This window comes from Rhinolophus sinicus, linkage group LG01, assembly GCF_036562045.2.
Source record: "Rhinolophus sinicus isolate RSC01 linkage group LG01, ASM3656204v1, whole genome shotgun sequence".
Lineage (NCBI taxonomy): Eukaryota > Metazoa > Chordata > Mammalia > Chiroptera > Rhinolophidae > Rhinolophus > Rhinolophus sinicus.
The window spans coordinates 149,087,993-149,102,913 of NC_133751.1; the positions used below are offsets into that span (position 1 = coordinate 149,087,993).

Sequence of the window (14,921 nt, forward strand, 5' to 3'; positions counted from 1 at the left end):
GCATCTCAGGTGCTTTTGTTTCCATTTTGCTATAGCTCCTACCTCTGCCGCCACTGCAGCTACCCAGTAGCTAATGCTTCCATATCCCACTCCCTTAAAATCCTTGCCACCAACTTTCTCACTGGAACCCTCTGCCCTCTTAGAGGCCCAGCTCTGGAATCCTCTAACCTCCCTTGGTGACAGCAGGAACCATGCCTGTCCATGTTGCCAATGTCAAGTAGAGTTTCTTGACACTTAATAATAGTAGACACTTAATAACTCGTTGAAGAATGAATGAGTAGTAGTAAAGAAAAATGGATTAAGTTCCTGATGTAGAAGATAAAAGAGTGACTGTTGCTTAGGCAGAAGGATTTACCGAGTAGAAACTGTAAGATGTTGGCCTATAAAGAGAATGTTAGAAATGGTAATTAAGTCCGACAGTTCTATTAATGTCACTACAACAGCAGTCCAACTAACATTCATGTTAGGTAGTGTACGTGGATCAATCTGGGTGCCCAACCACCATTTATAAAATGTTTCTATAAGAAAATGCTTTTTGAAGGACAAATAGAAGTATTATGAGTGATTTTTTTTTAATTTAAAGTTTATTGGATTGACAATGGTTAGTAAAGTTATATAAGTTTCAGGTGTACAATTCTGTATTACATCATCTATAAATCACATTGTGTGTTCACCACCCAGAGTGAATTTTAGAAGCAAATCATTTGTAAATTGAAGTTAACTTCTAAAGCTGTTAATTTATCGCACATCTTTGCTTGTGTCTTCTTCTCATTGATTAATAAAGTTATAAAGAACACGAGATCAGAAACTATTTTTTATTACATAATAATATCACTGCCCAACTCTTTCTTATTCTCTCTGCTGCTACCCCTACCCAGCATTCATTATGGTTCCTTATATGTAATAGGTACTCAAAAAGTTTTGTGTATTGAGTGTTTGATTTTTAATAGGACTATCACTCAGAGCAAAGCATAGTATATCCTGAGATACCTAGGGTTCTTGCTTCAACCTAGCTTTAATTTTGAATTACATAGCAAAGTTATTAAGGATCTTTAGAATATGAATTAACTCCAGCTTTAAGTGATATGGTTTTGCAATATTAATAAAAATAAGTAAATTATAATAATCGATCTGATGTTTATCTTTTTTTTTTTTGCTTGACTTTCGCGTATAATTTAAGGGCAAATGGTCATCGAAGTTCTAGAAGGCACCCTCGTTTGAAAGGTCACTGAAACGCTGTGTTCTAACATGCATTTTAAAATATTTCCTCTGACTGGGACGGAGAGGGAATGACCTCTTTCCAGGAAACACTGTAGAGTAGTGTAGTGCCCTGGGAATACATCTATCCTGCTTTCTGGAAATAGTCTGTCCTGGAATAGTTTAGGATTACCTAACCTCTTGTCTCTTAGATGGAGGAAGGTCGTGACTAGGGAGGAAGGACTCATTCCACATTTGTTTTTGGTACAGTGACAAAGAAATACTTATTTCACAAACTACACTATTTTACCTTTTCAGGTGTAACTGTGTGGAACCGCATAATCCCAGCAACGACACACTGAAGGAATGGAGGGAATCTAATATTTCTGCCTCTGACATAATTTGGGAGAACCTAACTGTATCAGTAAGTGAAACATTGAACATCAAGTCATATCTTGAATCTTATTACTGTTTTGGGGCTTTTGTTGACATTGTGAGTGAATTATCTCCACTAAGGTAAAATATTTTGAATGCATGCTATTATAAAAGCGATAGTTTTGTCTTAATTTTAATTTCATTTGTTTCAGGTATTCAGTAAGCTGAGGTTTTCTTTCATTATTGCTTTTCTAATAGTTAGTAGGCCTGAATTGCTCTAAAAGCATACATATACAGCACAACATGACTAGGTTAACTGAAAGCACATTAAATAAGAGTGGTGTTGACCTAAATGAAACCATATGGCAGAACTAAGTTGGCTTTCTGTGTAAAGAAACCAGACTGCTTTTACTTTACTCTGCAGCACTTCTCCAGCTGTTCAGAATATGCTGAGAGAGAGGGGATGTTTGTCAGTATTTTAGTGTAAATATTGAAGTCTTTGGGAAGAACAAAAGTCACTTTTCTTAACAAAATTCTGGCACCTCCCTGAGGAAGGGCTTTTTTACTTCCATTTTCTCATCTCCTACTCAGGAAACAGGATGGCAACATATTTTTCACTGATCAAGGTTAAAAATCCTATACCGTTTAAAGTGTTTTTTTTTTCTTTTTGCTTTGATTTCTTTTTTTCCTCTCATAGCTGTATTTCTCCATTCTTCTTAATTTATTATGATGTTTGTGCACGTCTTTTTCCATCTGTGTTTACATCCTTTACTTCTGTTTAGTAAAATCTCATAATTGGAAAAATTCAAAATGTTCTGCTTTTAATAAACATTTAAAAATCTGAGTCGTCCTAGTATCTTTTTTAATCTCCTCAGTTACAAACGTTACAACCCAAAGCTTCTTCCACTTTACCTACTTGTATTATCTCACATCCTATTATAACTATCAACATAAAACTATATGAATTCTAATTTATTTTATGGAACATTATTTTAGTAAGTGAGCCAGTTAGTGGAGCAAGAAATCTTTGTTTTTGTTGTACAAATATTATAAAACTCTAAATATGATTCTTTTTTTTTTAATTGAGGCATAATTGACATACAACGTTATATTAGTTTCAGGTGTACAACATATATATTTGTATATATTGCAAAGTTATGACCACAATAAGTCTACTTAACATCTGTCACCATACATAGTTACAGAATTTATTTTTCTTGCAATGCCAACTTTTAAGGTTTACTCTCTTAGCAACTTTCAAATATAAACATGATTTTTGTAAGAGCACTTGACCTATTGCTTATTTTCTCTATTTTTCCCATTAAATGTTTTCTTTAGAATCAGACCAAATTACTTACGGTTTGTTGACCTATGTTTTACTACCTTTATTCTTACCCTAGTCATTTTCTCTAAAATAAATCTTCACTTACTCTTGTTGTTTTCTTCTGTTATAGTCAACATTTATTCTGTTCTGTCTATTTTTTCTCCTAGAAAAAATAACGTTGCATGGTTATCTTTTCAGTGGATAACCACTGATAACCATAACATGATTGATCCATCCAGCAGTGTATCTTCTATTCATATTTTCCTTTTGTAATCTATAAGTATATTACCTATGCCTAGAGTCCCTTGCTTGTGTTCCTTATTTGGTGTTCCTTTCAAGGCAGAAACCCAAATAATCCCATCTCTAAATTATTTAGCATGACAATTTACTCTATGTGTTTTATATTCTCTGTGTAATTTAATGCAAAATAACAATATTCATTCTATATAGTAGCAAATCCTGAATAATAACCTTCTAAAAGACTCACAGAATGGTTGATATGGATAGCTAGCCATGAGTTAATTTTAGATATTAGAAGTTGTAGGGTCAAGCAGAGTACAGTGAAAAGTATTTTGCAATCAAAGCACATCTAGCACTGTGGGGTTATTTTTTTGTTTGTTTTTTTTAAGTTCTGTACTAGGTGTTAACATTCTGGCAGAAATTTTCATGTTATTTTTTATTAGTTAATAGCAGTTTTTGCAATGGATAATTGCTAATCTTGACCAGAAATAGCCTTCATCACCAAAGAGCATGCTACATAATGAAAAAAGTCTTGTACTTTTTAAATCAATGAAGATCATTAACAATTTTTCTCTTTTAATTGTTATGCTGTTTTTTTTTTAGCATAATCACAAGTATCACGAAAAGCATTTTACTAATAAAACTGTGCTAATGGCTACTATAACTACTTTGTAAAAATAGTAATGTAACATTTATTTTATATATTATTCATTAGACAGATTTTTAAAATTGAATATTTACATACCTCATGAATTAGCTTTCTTTGATTTTCCTAAAATCTATGTGCATAGTAAGTATTCCATAAATAATTAATGATTATTTGGGAAAAATAGTCCCATATCACAAATTTTTTATTTAACACAAGTCTTTTGCTTTTGTGTATTTTGTCTTTCAACGTTATTGAGGTATAATTGACAATAATTATACATATTTAAAGTATACAACATAGTATTTTGATATATGTATGCATTGTGAAATGATTACCATAATCAAGTTAATTTAACATATCAATCCGTCACGTAATTGCCTTATGTATTTATTTTTTTTTATGAAAACCTACTATTTTAGCAAATTTCATCTATATAAAAATGTATTATTAAAGTATAGTCTCTATGCTGTGCATTAGATCTTCAGAACTTAGTTATTCTGCATGACTGAAACTTTGGACCCTTTGATCAATTTTTCCCCATTTCTCCTTCTTCCCCCAACCTGGTAACCACCATTTGACTCTCTGCTTCTATGAGTTTGACGTTTTTTTGATTCCACATATAAATGAGATCATGCCGTGTTTGTCTTTCTGTGTCTGGTTTATATCACTTAGCATAATGTCTTCCAGGTTCAGTCATGTTGTAGTAAATGACAGCATTTCCTTCTTTTTTAAGGGTGAATAACATTCCTTTGTATACTTATACCACGTTTTCTTCATCCATTCATCCATCCACAGATACTGAAGTTATTTCCATATCTTGGCTATTGTGAATAGTGCTTAATGCACGTCTTTTATGGCAGGCTAGACTGCTTAGGTTTCTATTTTTATATGTATTTTTAGCAGTATCTCAAAATCATCCATGAAAAGGAATTCTTAGGCAAAGGTTACCATTTTCACAAGCATTTAACTAGTAATTGGTTAAAAATTGTGTCAGTGCCAGGATTACATATTTAGCTAGTATATACATAAGGGTCAGGTCACTAATGCCATCTTTAATTTCTTATTTTATCAAACTTAATTTTTACTAACTTATAGTTATTGATACTTAGAATGTGTTTAAAGAATAATTAGCAGAAATGAGTTTATCAATGCATTATTTTTCATTTTGTAAGTGAAACCATATGTCAAACTCAAAATAAAACAACAGAATTTAGATTTAGTTTTCACTTCTAAATCTTAGGACTTGGTGTATGTGTGTGGTGTGTGTGTGTGTGTGTGTGTGTGTGTGTGTGTGTGTGTGTTAGGGGTACAGTTAGTATAAACCAGAAAGCAAATGTAGAATTTAGTAGATTGTAATTTTTTTAATTAACATTTTTTAATGTTAGGAATTAAAAATAAATATCCTTTTCAAATTTGCTTTGAATTCAAGTACTTCGGCAAGCTATTGGCAATTTATTTTAGATTGTAAGGCAATTAAATGGTCCTTTAAATGGCAAATGGCATCCATGTTCTTAAGAATTGAGAACAAGACCCAGCCAAGTCTAAGAAACATTTAGAAGACTTTCATATGTGTACAAAAGACTGAAGATAACCACAAATCCATAGATAATGCGTTTACAATGGAGCCTCCAGCTTCTCTTTGCATTTAGCCGCTGCTTCCCCATGACTTTGCTTAGTAATTGCTCTACTAGCGTCTCTGAACAGGGGCAAGAGAAGGGGCAAGCATTCGTTTTTACTACTTATTTTTACAGGGTTCTGAGGAAAAACATTAAAACTATAATTAAGGCCTGGAATTTTTCTTTGAATTTTCGATTAGCCAAGTTATTGTGCTCTGTATTAGCTTAACATGGATAACTGAAATTCAACCTTAGTTAGCAGGGAAGTTATAGCAGTTAGATGAGAAAAGGGGATAGAACTCTTTTAGATAATTATAAGGTAATAACAATATTTCTTAAGAATCCTACCTGCCTCAAGTGGTTGTACTGGTTGGTTGTTTATTTTTGGATAACAGTGTAGCTATCTGTGGTTTATTCTAGAATCTTTTGAAAGTATTTATTTTCTGCTGTACAAGGACTCCAGGGCCTGAGGCGTTGTTCATTGGGTGGACTCTGTGTTGGTGGTCAATCCATCAGTCCATATATATATTTTTAAGATCTCTCTGTACCATAGCACAATTCAATTGCTGTTCAGATCCAGAATATCTTAAGGATTGATGAGATCACTGGTTCATTTTAAACCATTCTTTTCTTTGTTAAAAAAGATAAATACTTTAGTAATCTAATCTTTAAAACAAAAGAAACCAAAATGATTTTAAATGACATTTTCAATTTCAAAATATTAATGTGTAAAATGCAGTTTTTCTTGGAGAAAGAAAATTTTTTTGACTTTGCTGCCACCTCATGGCTAAGGCAGTAATTAGAAATGATTCTTCAGGGGCTTATAAAAATATATACCAGGAAAAAAAAAAGACCGCGGAGAAGTCATAGTAACTATGAGCTTTGCCTTGTTCATGTAGTAACTTTTTCTCTTTTGTTCTGTAACCTAAGTTCGAACCCCATCTTTGACTCACAATTTCATTACAGTAATAATATATCATAGTTTTCTTGTTGCCTTTCTCATCCTTTTGGGTAACTTTTGGACTAGATAATTTTACAGAATATTTGTTCTTCTTTAATATGCAATCGTATTTCCATCATGGGCACCATATTTGTATCACAGCTCTTCTGCCACCAGCAGCAGTGAGGCCACAGCAAATTACTTAACTTCTATGTCTCAGTTTCCTCAGATATGAAATAGAAATAATAACATCTACCTGTCTTACAGGTTTGATATGAAAACTAATTAAGATGATGTGTTTAAATGATTTGGCATAGTGTCTGACCCTAGTAACCACTCACTATCAAGTATGACATATTTTCAATAAATCTGGTGTTAGGAACTTAGTTGATATTAGGTTAAATGCACATTGATTGGTAAATTGATTTGTTTCATAGACTTAAATTTAATTCGAAGACGGCAAAAACTTAAAAAGTGGTTCATGTCCAAATTTTACGTAATCTTAATTTTCATTGCCGCTTACTTCCTCACCTACCCAGATAGACTTTGCACCGTTTACTGTGCTGTCCTTAAATCATTGTAAGAGCCATTGATGAAAAGCTTCAGGCACCTCGATGGCAGTCCATCTTCAGATGTTAGATTTCTGAAAGAAATATGTCCATTTTTTTTCTTAATAGTTTCATTTGTTTTACCTCCTCTGGCAGGAATGCAAATCATTACATGGAGAGTACGTTGGGCCAGCCTGCGGCCACGATCACCCCTATGTTCCAGATGTTCTGTTTTGGTCCGTGATCCTGTTCTTTTCCACAGTCACTATGTCAGCCACCCTGAAGCAGTTCAAGACCAGCCGCTATTTTCCCACCAAGGTACTTAGACTACAGTTTTCTCAATCAAAATGTAAACTTGCATAAAGCATGTTATGAATGCATTCCTGTTTCAGGACAAAAGAAAGCAATTGCTGTGATAAAAGGAGCCACTAAAAGGCTTTCGTGGGAGTGAGCTACCAGGTTAGGAGTGGAGTTATTTGACGGCGGGAGATGAAGAAAAAACATTTTTGATACAGGTGCTAGAATTCCTCTTCCCCGTAGGCTTTTCTACTTAACCTCAAATCCCAAAGACAAACTCCCACTTATGATTTTGGAGATCGAAAGCACATACTGCATTACTGATTGTCACTTTCTTGCCCAGTGAACAGTGGGAACTATTCCAGCCTGACAGATACCTCGTTGGAGCCACTGTTACATTCTCTAATTGGGAAAGCCCCTGCAAAACTCATTGGAACACTATTCTCTTTTTCATTTTTAAAGTGTCAGTCCCTCCCCCTAACCCACCACGTTTGCATCTGCATATTTGGAAAGGGAAGTAAACAGAGAAACAGCTTAGTTCAATATTTAACACTGCAAAGTAACACCTATAATGTCTGACTCAGCCAATAAAAAACAAGAAAATGAGCTTTTTAAGGATGAGCTAAAGATTATAATCAAAATCCCACCCTGAGAAAATGTTTCAAGAACTGTTTCTTCCACAGAAAACTTCTGTTTTTGTCACCTTCTCCTTCATTAAGGTGGAAGATTCATTTCCTTCCCCTGAGATTTTAATTTGGTTAAATTATTTTTTATAACTTGAAAGAATAAGCTCCTGCATTTTTATGTGTGCTCCATAAAGGCATCCTAATAAAGAAGCCAGATCTTTTTTTTTTTTTTTAATTTATTGGGTGACAATGGTTAGTAAAATTATATAGGTTTCAAGTGTACAATTCTGTATTACATCATCTATATATCACATTGTGTGTTCACCACCCAGAGTCAGTTCTCCTTCCATCACCATATATTTGACCCCCTTTATCTTCTTCTACCACCCCCACCCCTCTTACCCTCTGATAACCACTGAACTATTGTCTGTGTCTATGCGTTTCTGTTTATTTGTTTTCTTGTTCCGTTGTTGCTTTCAGTTTTATATCCCACATATCAGTGAAGTCATATGGTTCTTGACTTTTTCTGACTGACTTATTTTGCTTAGCATAATAATCTCAAGATCCATCCATGTTGTCGCAAATGGCACTATTTCATCTTTTCTTATAAGAAGACAGATCTTGTTGATAACTGTATAAGGATTTTTGCTTAAAGATGGTTTTATAAATGAGAAATGGCTTTAAAAACTGGCTTACATAAAATAACTTTTAAATTTTCCCACTCTGCTGTGCACATTTCCTGGTGCCATACTTAAATCCTCGATAAACTAACTAAAATATTGTGCTTCTTCAATAAAAATGATAATTTTATGGTGCTTCAGGTTTATCATGTTAAAATGTTGCTTGTGTGGGAAAGAGCCAACTGCTGGCCATACATCCTTATTCTGTGTTCTAAATATTCACACATTTGGGCTCATAATATATATTTAAAAATAAATATTAAAAATAGCACAATCACCATTATAGCTATTCCACAATGCCTCATTCTGGAAAGATTGAGTGTGTATCCATTTTAATGACAGAGGTACATAAGTACATATTTAGATTCTGACAGAGCTAATGGTAACATTATAGTATGTATAAATATATCATGATGTCATGTCGTAAAGTGTTTATAAAGTGTGACTGTAGGTTACGAGTATGTTCTTGAGTATTCCTCACTTTTGTAGTTCCTTCCAGTGACAAATGTTTTCATTATTTTTAGGTTCGATCTATAGTGAGTGACTTTGCTGTCTTTCTTACAATTCTGTGTATGGTTTTAATTGACTATGCCATTGGAATCCCATCTCCAAAACTACAAGTACCAAGTGTTTTCAAGGTGAAGTTATAAAAGCATTTACTATTTATCTCTCCATTTCTGTAGATCTGATCTTCACTTACATGATGGCTATAACCCTAGTAGTTGGGATTTTCATGAAAATATAAAGAATATAGATTAATAAGCAGTAAATAAAATGCCCACAGCATGACTATAATTTGGGTCTAATATTAAAAAAAAGGAACCGCAGAAATAGAAACCTAGAGGCCACTTGAAAATATTTTCTGTCACTTTCTCCAGTTGGAATATCTATATACAACACTCCTAAAAGATAAGGAAGCATTTTGAAATGAAGGGAAATGCATTATCTTGATGCAGAATTGCACAGTGGATAGGGCTTGAGAAACAGATAAAAATAAGTCTGGAATAGAACTGTGACTATGTCACTAACTAATTAGTGTGACATTGGGCCAGTTACTTAACCTCTCTGAGCCTCAGTTTTTTCAGGGCTGGTGACTTCCTCATAGAATTATTGTCAAAATGACTTCCTTTGAGACTCATCTCAGACACCAGCCATGTTTAGAACCCTTCCTTGAGCCCGTGCAGTCACCAAGCATCTTTTCGCTGTTTTTACATAATAGCCTGTGCATACATCTAAATTGAAAGTTAAACACAGTTTTCAACATGCTATTTGTAAGTGTAAGTAAACTTCCCAACTGTACATGGTAAATATTATTTTATTTAATATAGGTATTGATTATGAACACACATTTTGAGATGGTCTGTCAGAATTCAAAACGGATCTCCACCACTTACTAACTCTGGGATCTTGGGCAATTTATTGGACCTCTCTAGGTTTCAGTTTCCTTATCTGTATCTTCTTTAGAGTGTTGTGAAGAAAAAAAAATTGAGTTAAAATATTTTAAGCACTTAGAATGGTGCCTGGTACTTTATAAATGCTTTATAAACATTAGTGTTAATTATAAAGTGTGATCAAACAATATGGTGAATGTTTAAATAAAAAAAATTAATATAGTAAAAGACACATTGCCATTAATCCCCCTCAAAATACTACCCATTGCTTTGAACACACTTATCCCATCATTCTTGCTACTTTCTGAAGCAGTTCTGGAAGTCCTCTTTAGTGTTTTTAGTTGCGCTGATGTGGCTGCCTCAGTGTCCTGAGTCATTTTGATTTTGGAGAACCAGAAGTCGCATAGTGCCAGATCTGGTGAATAAGATGGATGAAGACACACAGTAATATTTTTATTTGACAGAAATTGCCTTATACCAGAAGCGATGTGTGACACGGAGCATTGTCATGATGGAGGATGATATATGGCACATTTTAAAACACACCTTCTCTCAACCGTAGTTCACACCTGACTGACTGTACTGAATAAGTTGAAACTTGTCACACGCCTGTTACTAAGGTCCATCGCATCATTTCCTGTATTGAAGATCCCTGCCTTTCTGTTGGATGGCACTCGGCAGTGGCATTCACCATATTTTGTGATCACAATGGAAATGCTCCATGTCACTCATCGCTTCTGGTACAGCCATTTCCTTAGTAACAGTGTGTGACAATAACCTTAGTAACAGTGTATGACAAGTTTCAACTTGTTCAGTGCAGTCAGATGGGTGTGAGCTACCGTTGAGAGAAGGTGTGTTTTAAAATGTGCCTTAAATCATCCTCCATCATGACAACACTCCGTGTTACACATTGCTTCTGGTATAAGGCAATTTCTGTCAAATAAAAACATTACGGTGTGTCCTCATCCACCTTTTTCACTGGATCTGGCACCATGCGACTTCTGGCTCTTCCCCAAAGTCAAAATGATTCAGGACATCGAGGCAGCCATGACAGCACAACTAAAGACATGAAAAAGGACTTGCAGCTTCAGAAAGTGGCAAGAACAATGGGATAAGTGTGTTTGAAGCGAGGGGGCGTATTTTGAGGAGGATTAATGGCAATGTGTCCTTTACTGTAATAATTTTTTTTAAAATTTAAACATTCATCATAGTTTTTGATCACACCTCCATATAGCTCACTCGGCATATCAGTTTATAATTAGGGCTTTCCTGGTAGCATCTGTTAAGACTTAATTCATTAGGTATTAATTAATCCAGTTAATAATTATGTACATTCTTTTATTTTTTATAGCCCACCAGAGATGATCGTGGTTGGTTTATTACACCTGTAGGTCCAAATCCATGGTGGACAGTAATAGCTGCTATTATTCCAGCTTTGCTTTGTACTATTCTAATTTTTATGGACCAACAGATTACAGCTGTAATCATCAACAGAAAAGAGCATAAGCTAAAGGTATATTTTAACATCCATTTTAATGTAAATCATTGTGACTTAACTGATATCAACTGATGTTCATTATGCTTTGCCTATATTCTGTAGTCATTTATAAGTGAAATATTAAAATAATGCTTTCAGGTTCATAATTTTTATTGTTTATATTCAGGATACTTTGTCTTACAATGAACTTAAAATTAATTATTAGTTAATTAATTAATTTATTTAATAAATTAAATTTATTGGAGCTCAGCACTTGGCTGAGCTCTAAACTCTAAGACTTAACCTCTAGGGATTTAAAAAAAAAAAATTGCCAGAATTCTAACTTTCTTTACCATGTTTAACATATTTTAATGAAATCACAGTCTGTTCTGGTGAAGTGCAGCTTTACCAATTTATTTTGTATCTGGGATTCATCTATTTTTCCCTTTGACCCTAAATATATCTATTACGTTACATTCACTATTGGGACAAATTATTTCTTCAGATATTTCTCATTTTCTTCAGGTATTTCTCTGTCTATAATGCTTATGACAATGAAACCCTGCCATAAATGTTATAGATTGTGACATCTTTGTTGAGTTTTATTGCAGATTTCAATGATTTTTCTGTTTTTTTACAGAGGATAAATATGAATATATTTTATTTATTATAATACATTCTGATCCTGCCCTTTTGCAACCGTGAATAATCAAAGTTGTTCACTGTTGTGCAGTTTGTCTCAGCTCTATAATGTGAACACAATCACTTACAGGAATATGTTTGATAAAATAAAAATCATTGAATGGTTAAAAATAATCTAAATCAAACCTTGTAAAAACAGAACATGCATAATCTTGTTTTGTGCTGGTCTGAGGTACATACTCCTTAAACTCTAGGAAAAGATCAATTGTAGAGCAACAGAAACCATGCTTTATAGCATTTTATGTTTGTTAGAAAGATCAAAATCTCTGACGGAACTATTTGAAGGGAAATAGTAATGACATAAATGAGAGGAAGCACAATTATTTGTAATAAACCTTACTAAAAAGGAATTTTGTGTGTATATTAGAGAAAATACGTATCTCTTAAAACAAAGAGAATTCTTTATTTTCTTTGTAGAAAGTAATTTAAGAATGCTCAAAACCTTAATTTCATTTAACTCACTTAGTGTTTTTGTCAGAATTTTTTAATTATTAAGGATATATTTTACAAAAATATCTCATAAAGTCTTAGGAACCAGACTAGTGATGTGCTGGTAAATGTTTAACAACCAGTTATCTGTGTATAAAAAGAGAGAGATCTTGATTTATAATATTTATTGATTTTCATGGTATGAATACTCCCATCATGGCCCATTGAAAGCTACCAGTGTGACATCAATTGGCAGGAAAATTGTTTGAAAATTAAATGGCTCTTATAAGCCTATAAGCTGGCTCCAGTTTATGTAATTCAATATTGGAAACTTTGAATCATTTACAGCCCTCAAAACAAGGAATTCAGATTTCCAAGTTTCATAGTCTACTTATTTAATATCAACCATTTAAAAATATTATTTGCTTTTAAAATATCAGCCTTCTACAAAAGCAAATACCATCACAACTTAATTATTGAAGTTACATAGTTGATTAAATAAATCTATAAAGCAAATATAAGTATGCTTTATGTTGACTATTGTTAGTTTGCTATTCTCTAAGCAATAGAAATTCATTTTTTTCCTAGACACCAATTTGTTTTTTAAAACCGAAAACATCTTTATTTTTCTCATTAAAAATAATACATAATTTTTGTTTAAAAAACATCAGGTACTATAAAAAGTTAAAAAAAGTGAAAAACACTGTAATTTCATTACCTAGAAATAACATCAACATTTTTATATATACCCAAATATATATTTTCATACTACATATGTTGCTTCCATTTTTTCATGTAAGAGCATTATCCTGGTAATCACCCCAGGCCAACAATATAAATTTGCATTATCATTTTAAATGGTGGTATATATATTTCATTGCATGACACATGTTTAAAAATAAACTGAAAGACTCCTGTTTTAGAAAGACAGTAAGCTGTATAATCATTGTTTCTCTTTCAAAGGAAGGTTGTTGTTTTTTTAATCTTTGTAATTAGGCAGAAATTCACAGATTTCACTGAAAAATTATGCTTCAAGGCTGTCAGCTAAACTGATGGAGGCAGTATTTTTTCAAAGTATTAAAAGAATCGTATTAAAACAAAACATGGAAGTAAGTGAAGATTCGCTGAGGGTGACAGTTTCTTTTTGGCCACTCTGTATTCTTGGTGTTTCCCAGTCTCTCCACTTTATAAATCACACAGCATTTGCTCCTTGTTCTTCGTGAGCACATCGTAGGCCCTAGACATTCCCAAATTTTGTCCCAAAGTTTGGGACAGCCTTTCCCAAACTCCAAATCAACAAATATTCTGTATTTCCTCCTTTACATATCATGTAGCATAGCTGAAATATAATAAAGCATTCTTTATGTGGTCTTTCAAGTAATTGCATTTATAGAATTAAATCTAAAACAAGCATTTAATATTTTTGTCACCAGAATAAACTTGAGGCTATATTAATAAACTATATTACATAGTTGGTACATTGTTTTTTTATTGTGCAAATAAATGACCATATAATCAAAAGATTCATAGTCTTACCCCTGAACAGCCTGTCTTTAGTAAACAATAGAGCAAATCTGGCTTCCTCGTAAATTCAGCTATGTAGCCCCAGGTGGAAGAGCTGGGCTGCTCTTGGCCACTATGAGACTGAACACCTCATCTTTCTCCTTGGATACGTTTATTTGCAAAGCAAGTTCCTTCCAGTGAAGACATATTCTACCTACATTGAACACTTCCTTTTGGGAGGGGGGTGCGTTATAACCCATGTCTTCTGTAAGTTTTGGTATAGTGTGGTCTGCTTCTACTGATGATTTTCCTGTTAACAATAACAACAAAAAAAAACACCCTCAGAACATTCTTTACCCAGAGTAACAGTTTGTTTCATAGCCGTTTTCTCTGCCTGTTGCTTCCCTGAAATGTTTGTAGTCTCCTGGCTTGGGCTTGAACCACATGTAACAAAACAGACATGTTTCTTGAATATATCTGCAGACCACAAGTTAACCACATTTTTGGCTTTTACTAATTTTTTTTTCTCTCATTTGAAAACCCATTTTTGCCTTGGTTGGAGGATTCCCAGAAATAGTTTAATGAACCATGTTTTGTAGTTTCTGTATCAAGCACCTGGTAGACTTCACGTCCTGTATCTAAGTCTACATCACATATATAAGTCACCTTGGAATTCAGCATTTCATTAGGTTGTTTCACTTTTTCTGTATTTCCATTGCCACAGCTAGTAGTTGGTTTTCCTTTAAAAGAATTCTTCATACCACTAAGAATGGTTTTTTATCATCTTGTGTTACTGCATACGCAGGAAAGCTGCGTTGCGCTGCAGAAGCAAGGCCCAACTCACGGGCTAAGTGACTTACTCTTTCCTCTGAATGAGGAATTAGCAAAACTCCAGCTCACTGCACCTCATAATCCTTTGAGTCGATC

At 33.6% G+C, this 14,921-nt stretch overlaps 1 protein-coding gene across 16 annotated transcripts in view; it reads left to right on the forward strand.

Moving 5' to 3' along the window:
- SLC4A10 (solute carrier family 4 member 10) overlaps positions 1 to 14,921 on the forward strand; it is a 255,985-nt gene that overhangs the window by 211,051 nt on the left and 30,013 nt on the right. For all 16 annotated transcript variants that reach the window (XM_074337110.1, XM_074337115.1, XM_074337114.1 and 13 more), the window contains 4 exons: positions 1,516 to 1,621; positions 7,046 to 7,207; positions 9,017 to 9,130; positions 11,235 to 11,396. In XM_074337110.1, coding sequence (XP_074193211.1) covers positions 1,516 to 1,621; positions 7,046 to 7,207; positions 9,017 to 9,130; positions 11,235 to 11,396 — 544 coding nt within the window. The remainder of the gene's footprint in view (positions 1 to 1,515; positions 1,622 to 7,045; positions 7,208 to 9,016; positions 9,131 to 11,234; positions 11,397 to 14,921) is intronic.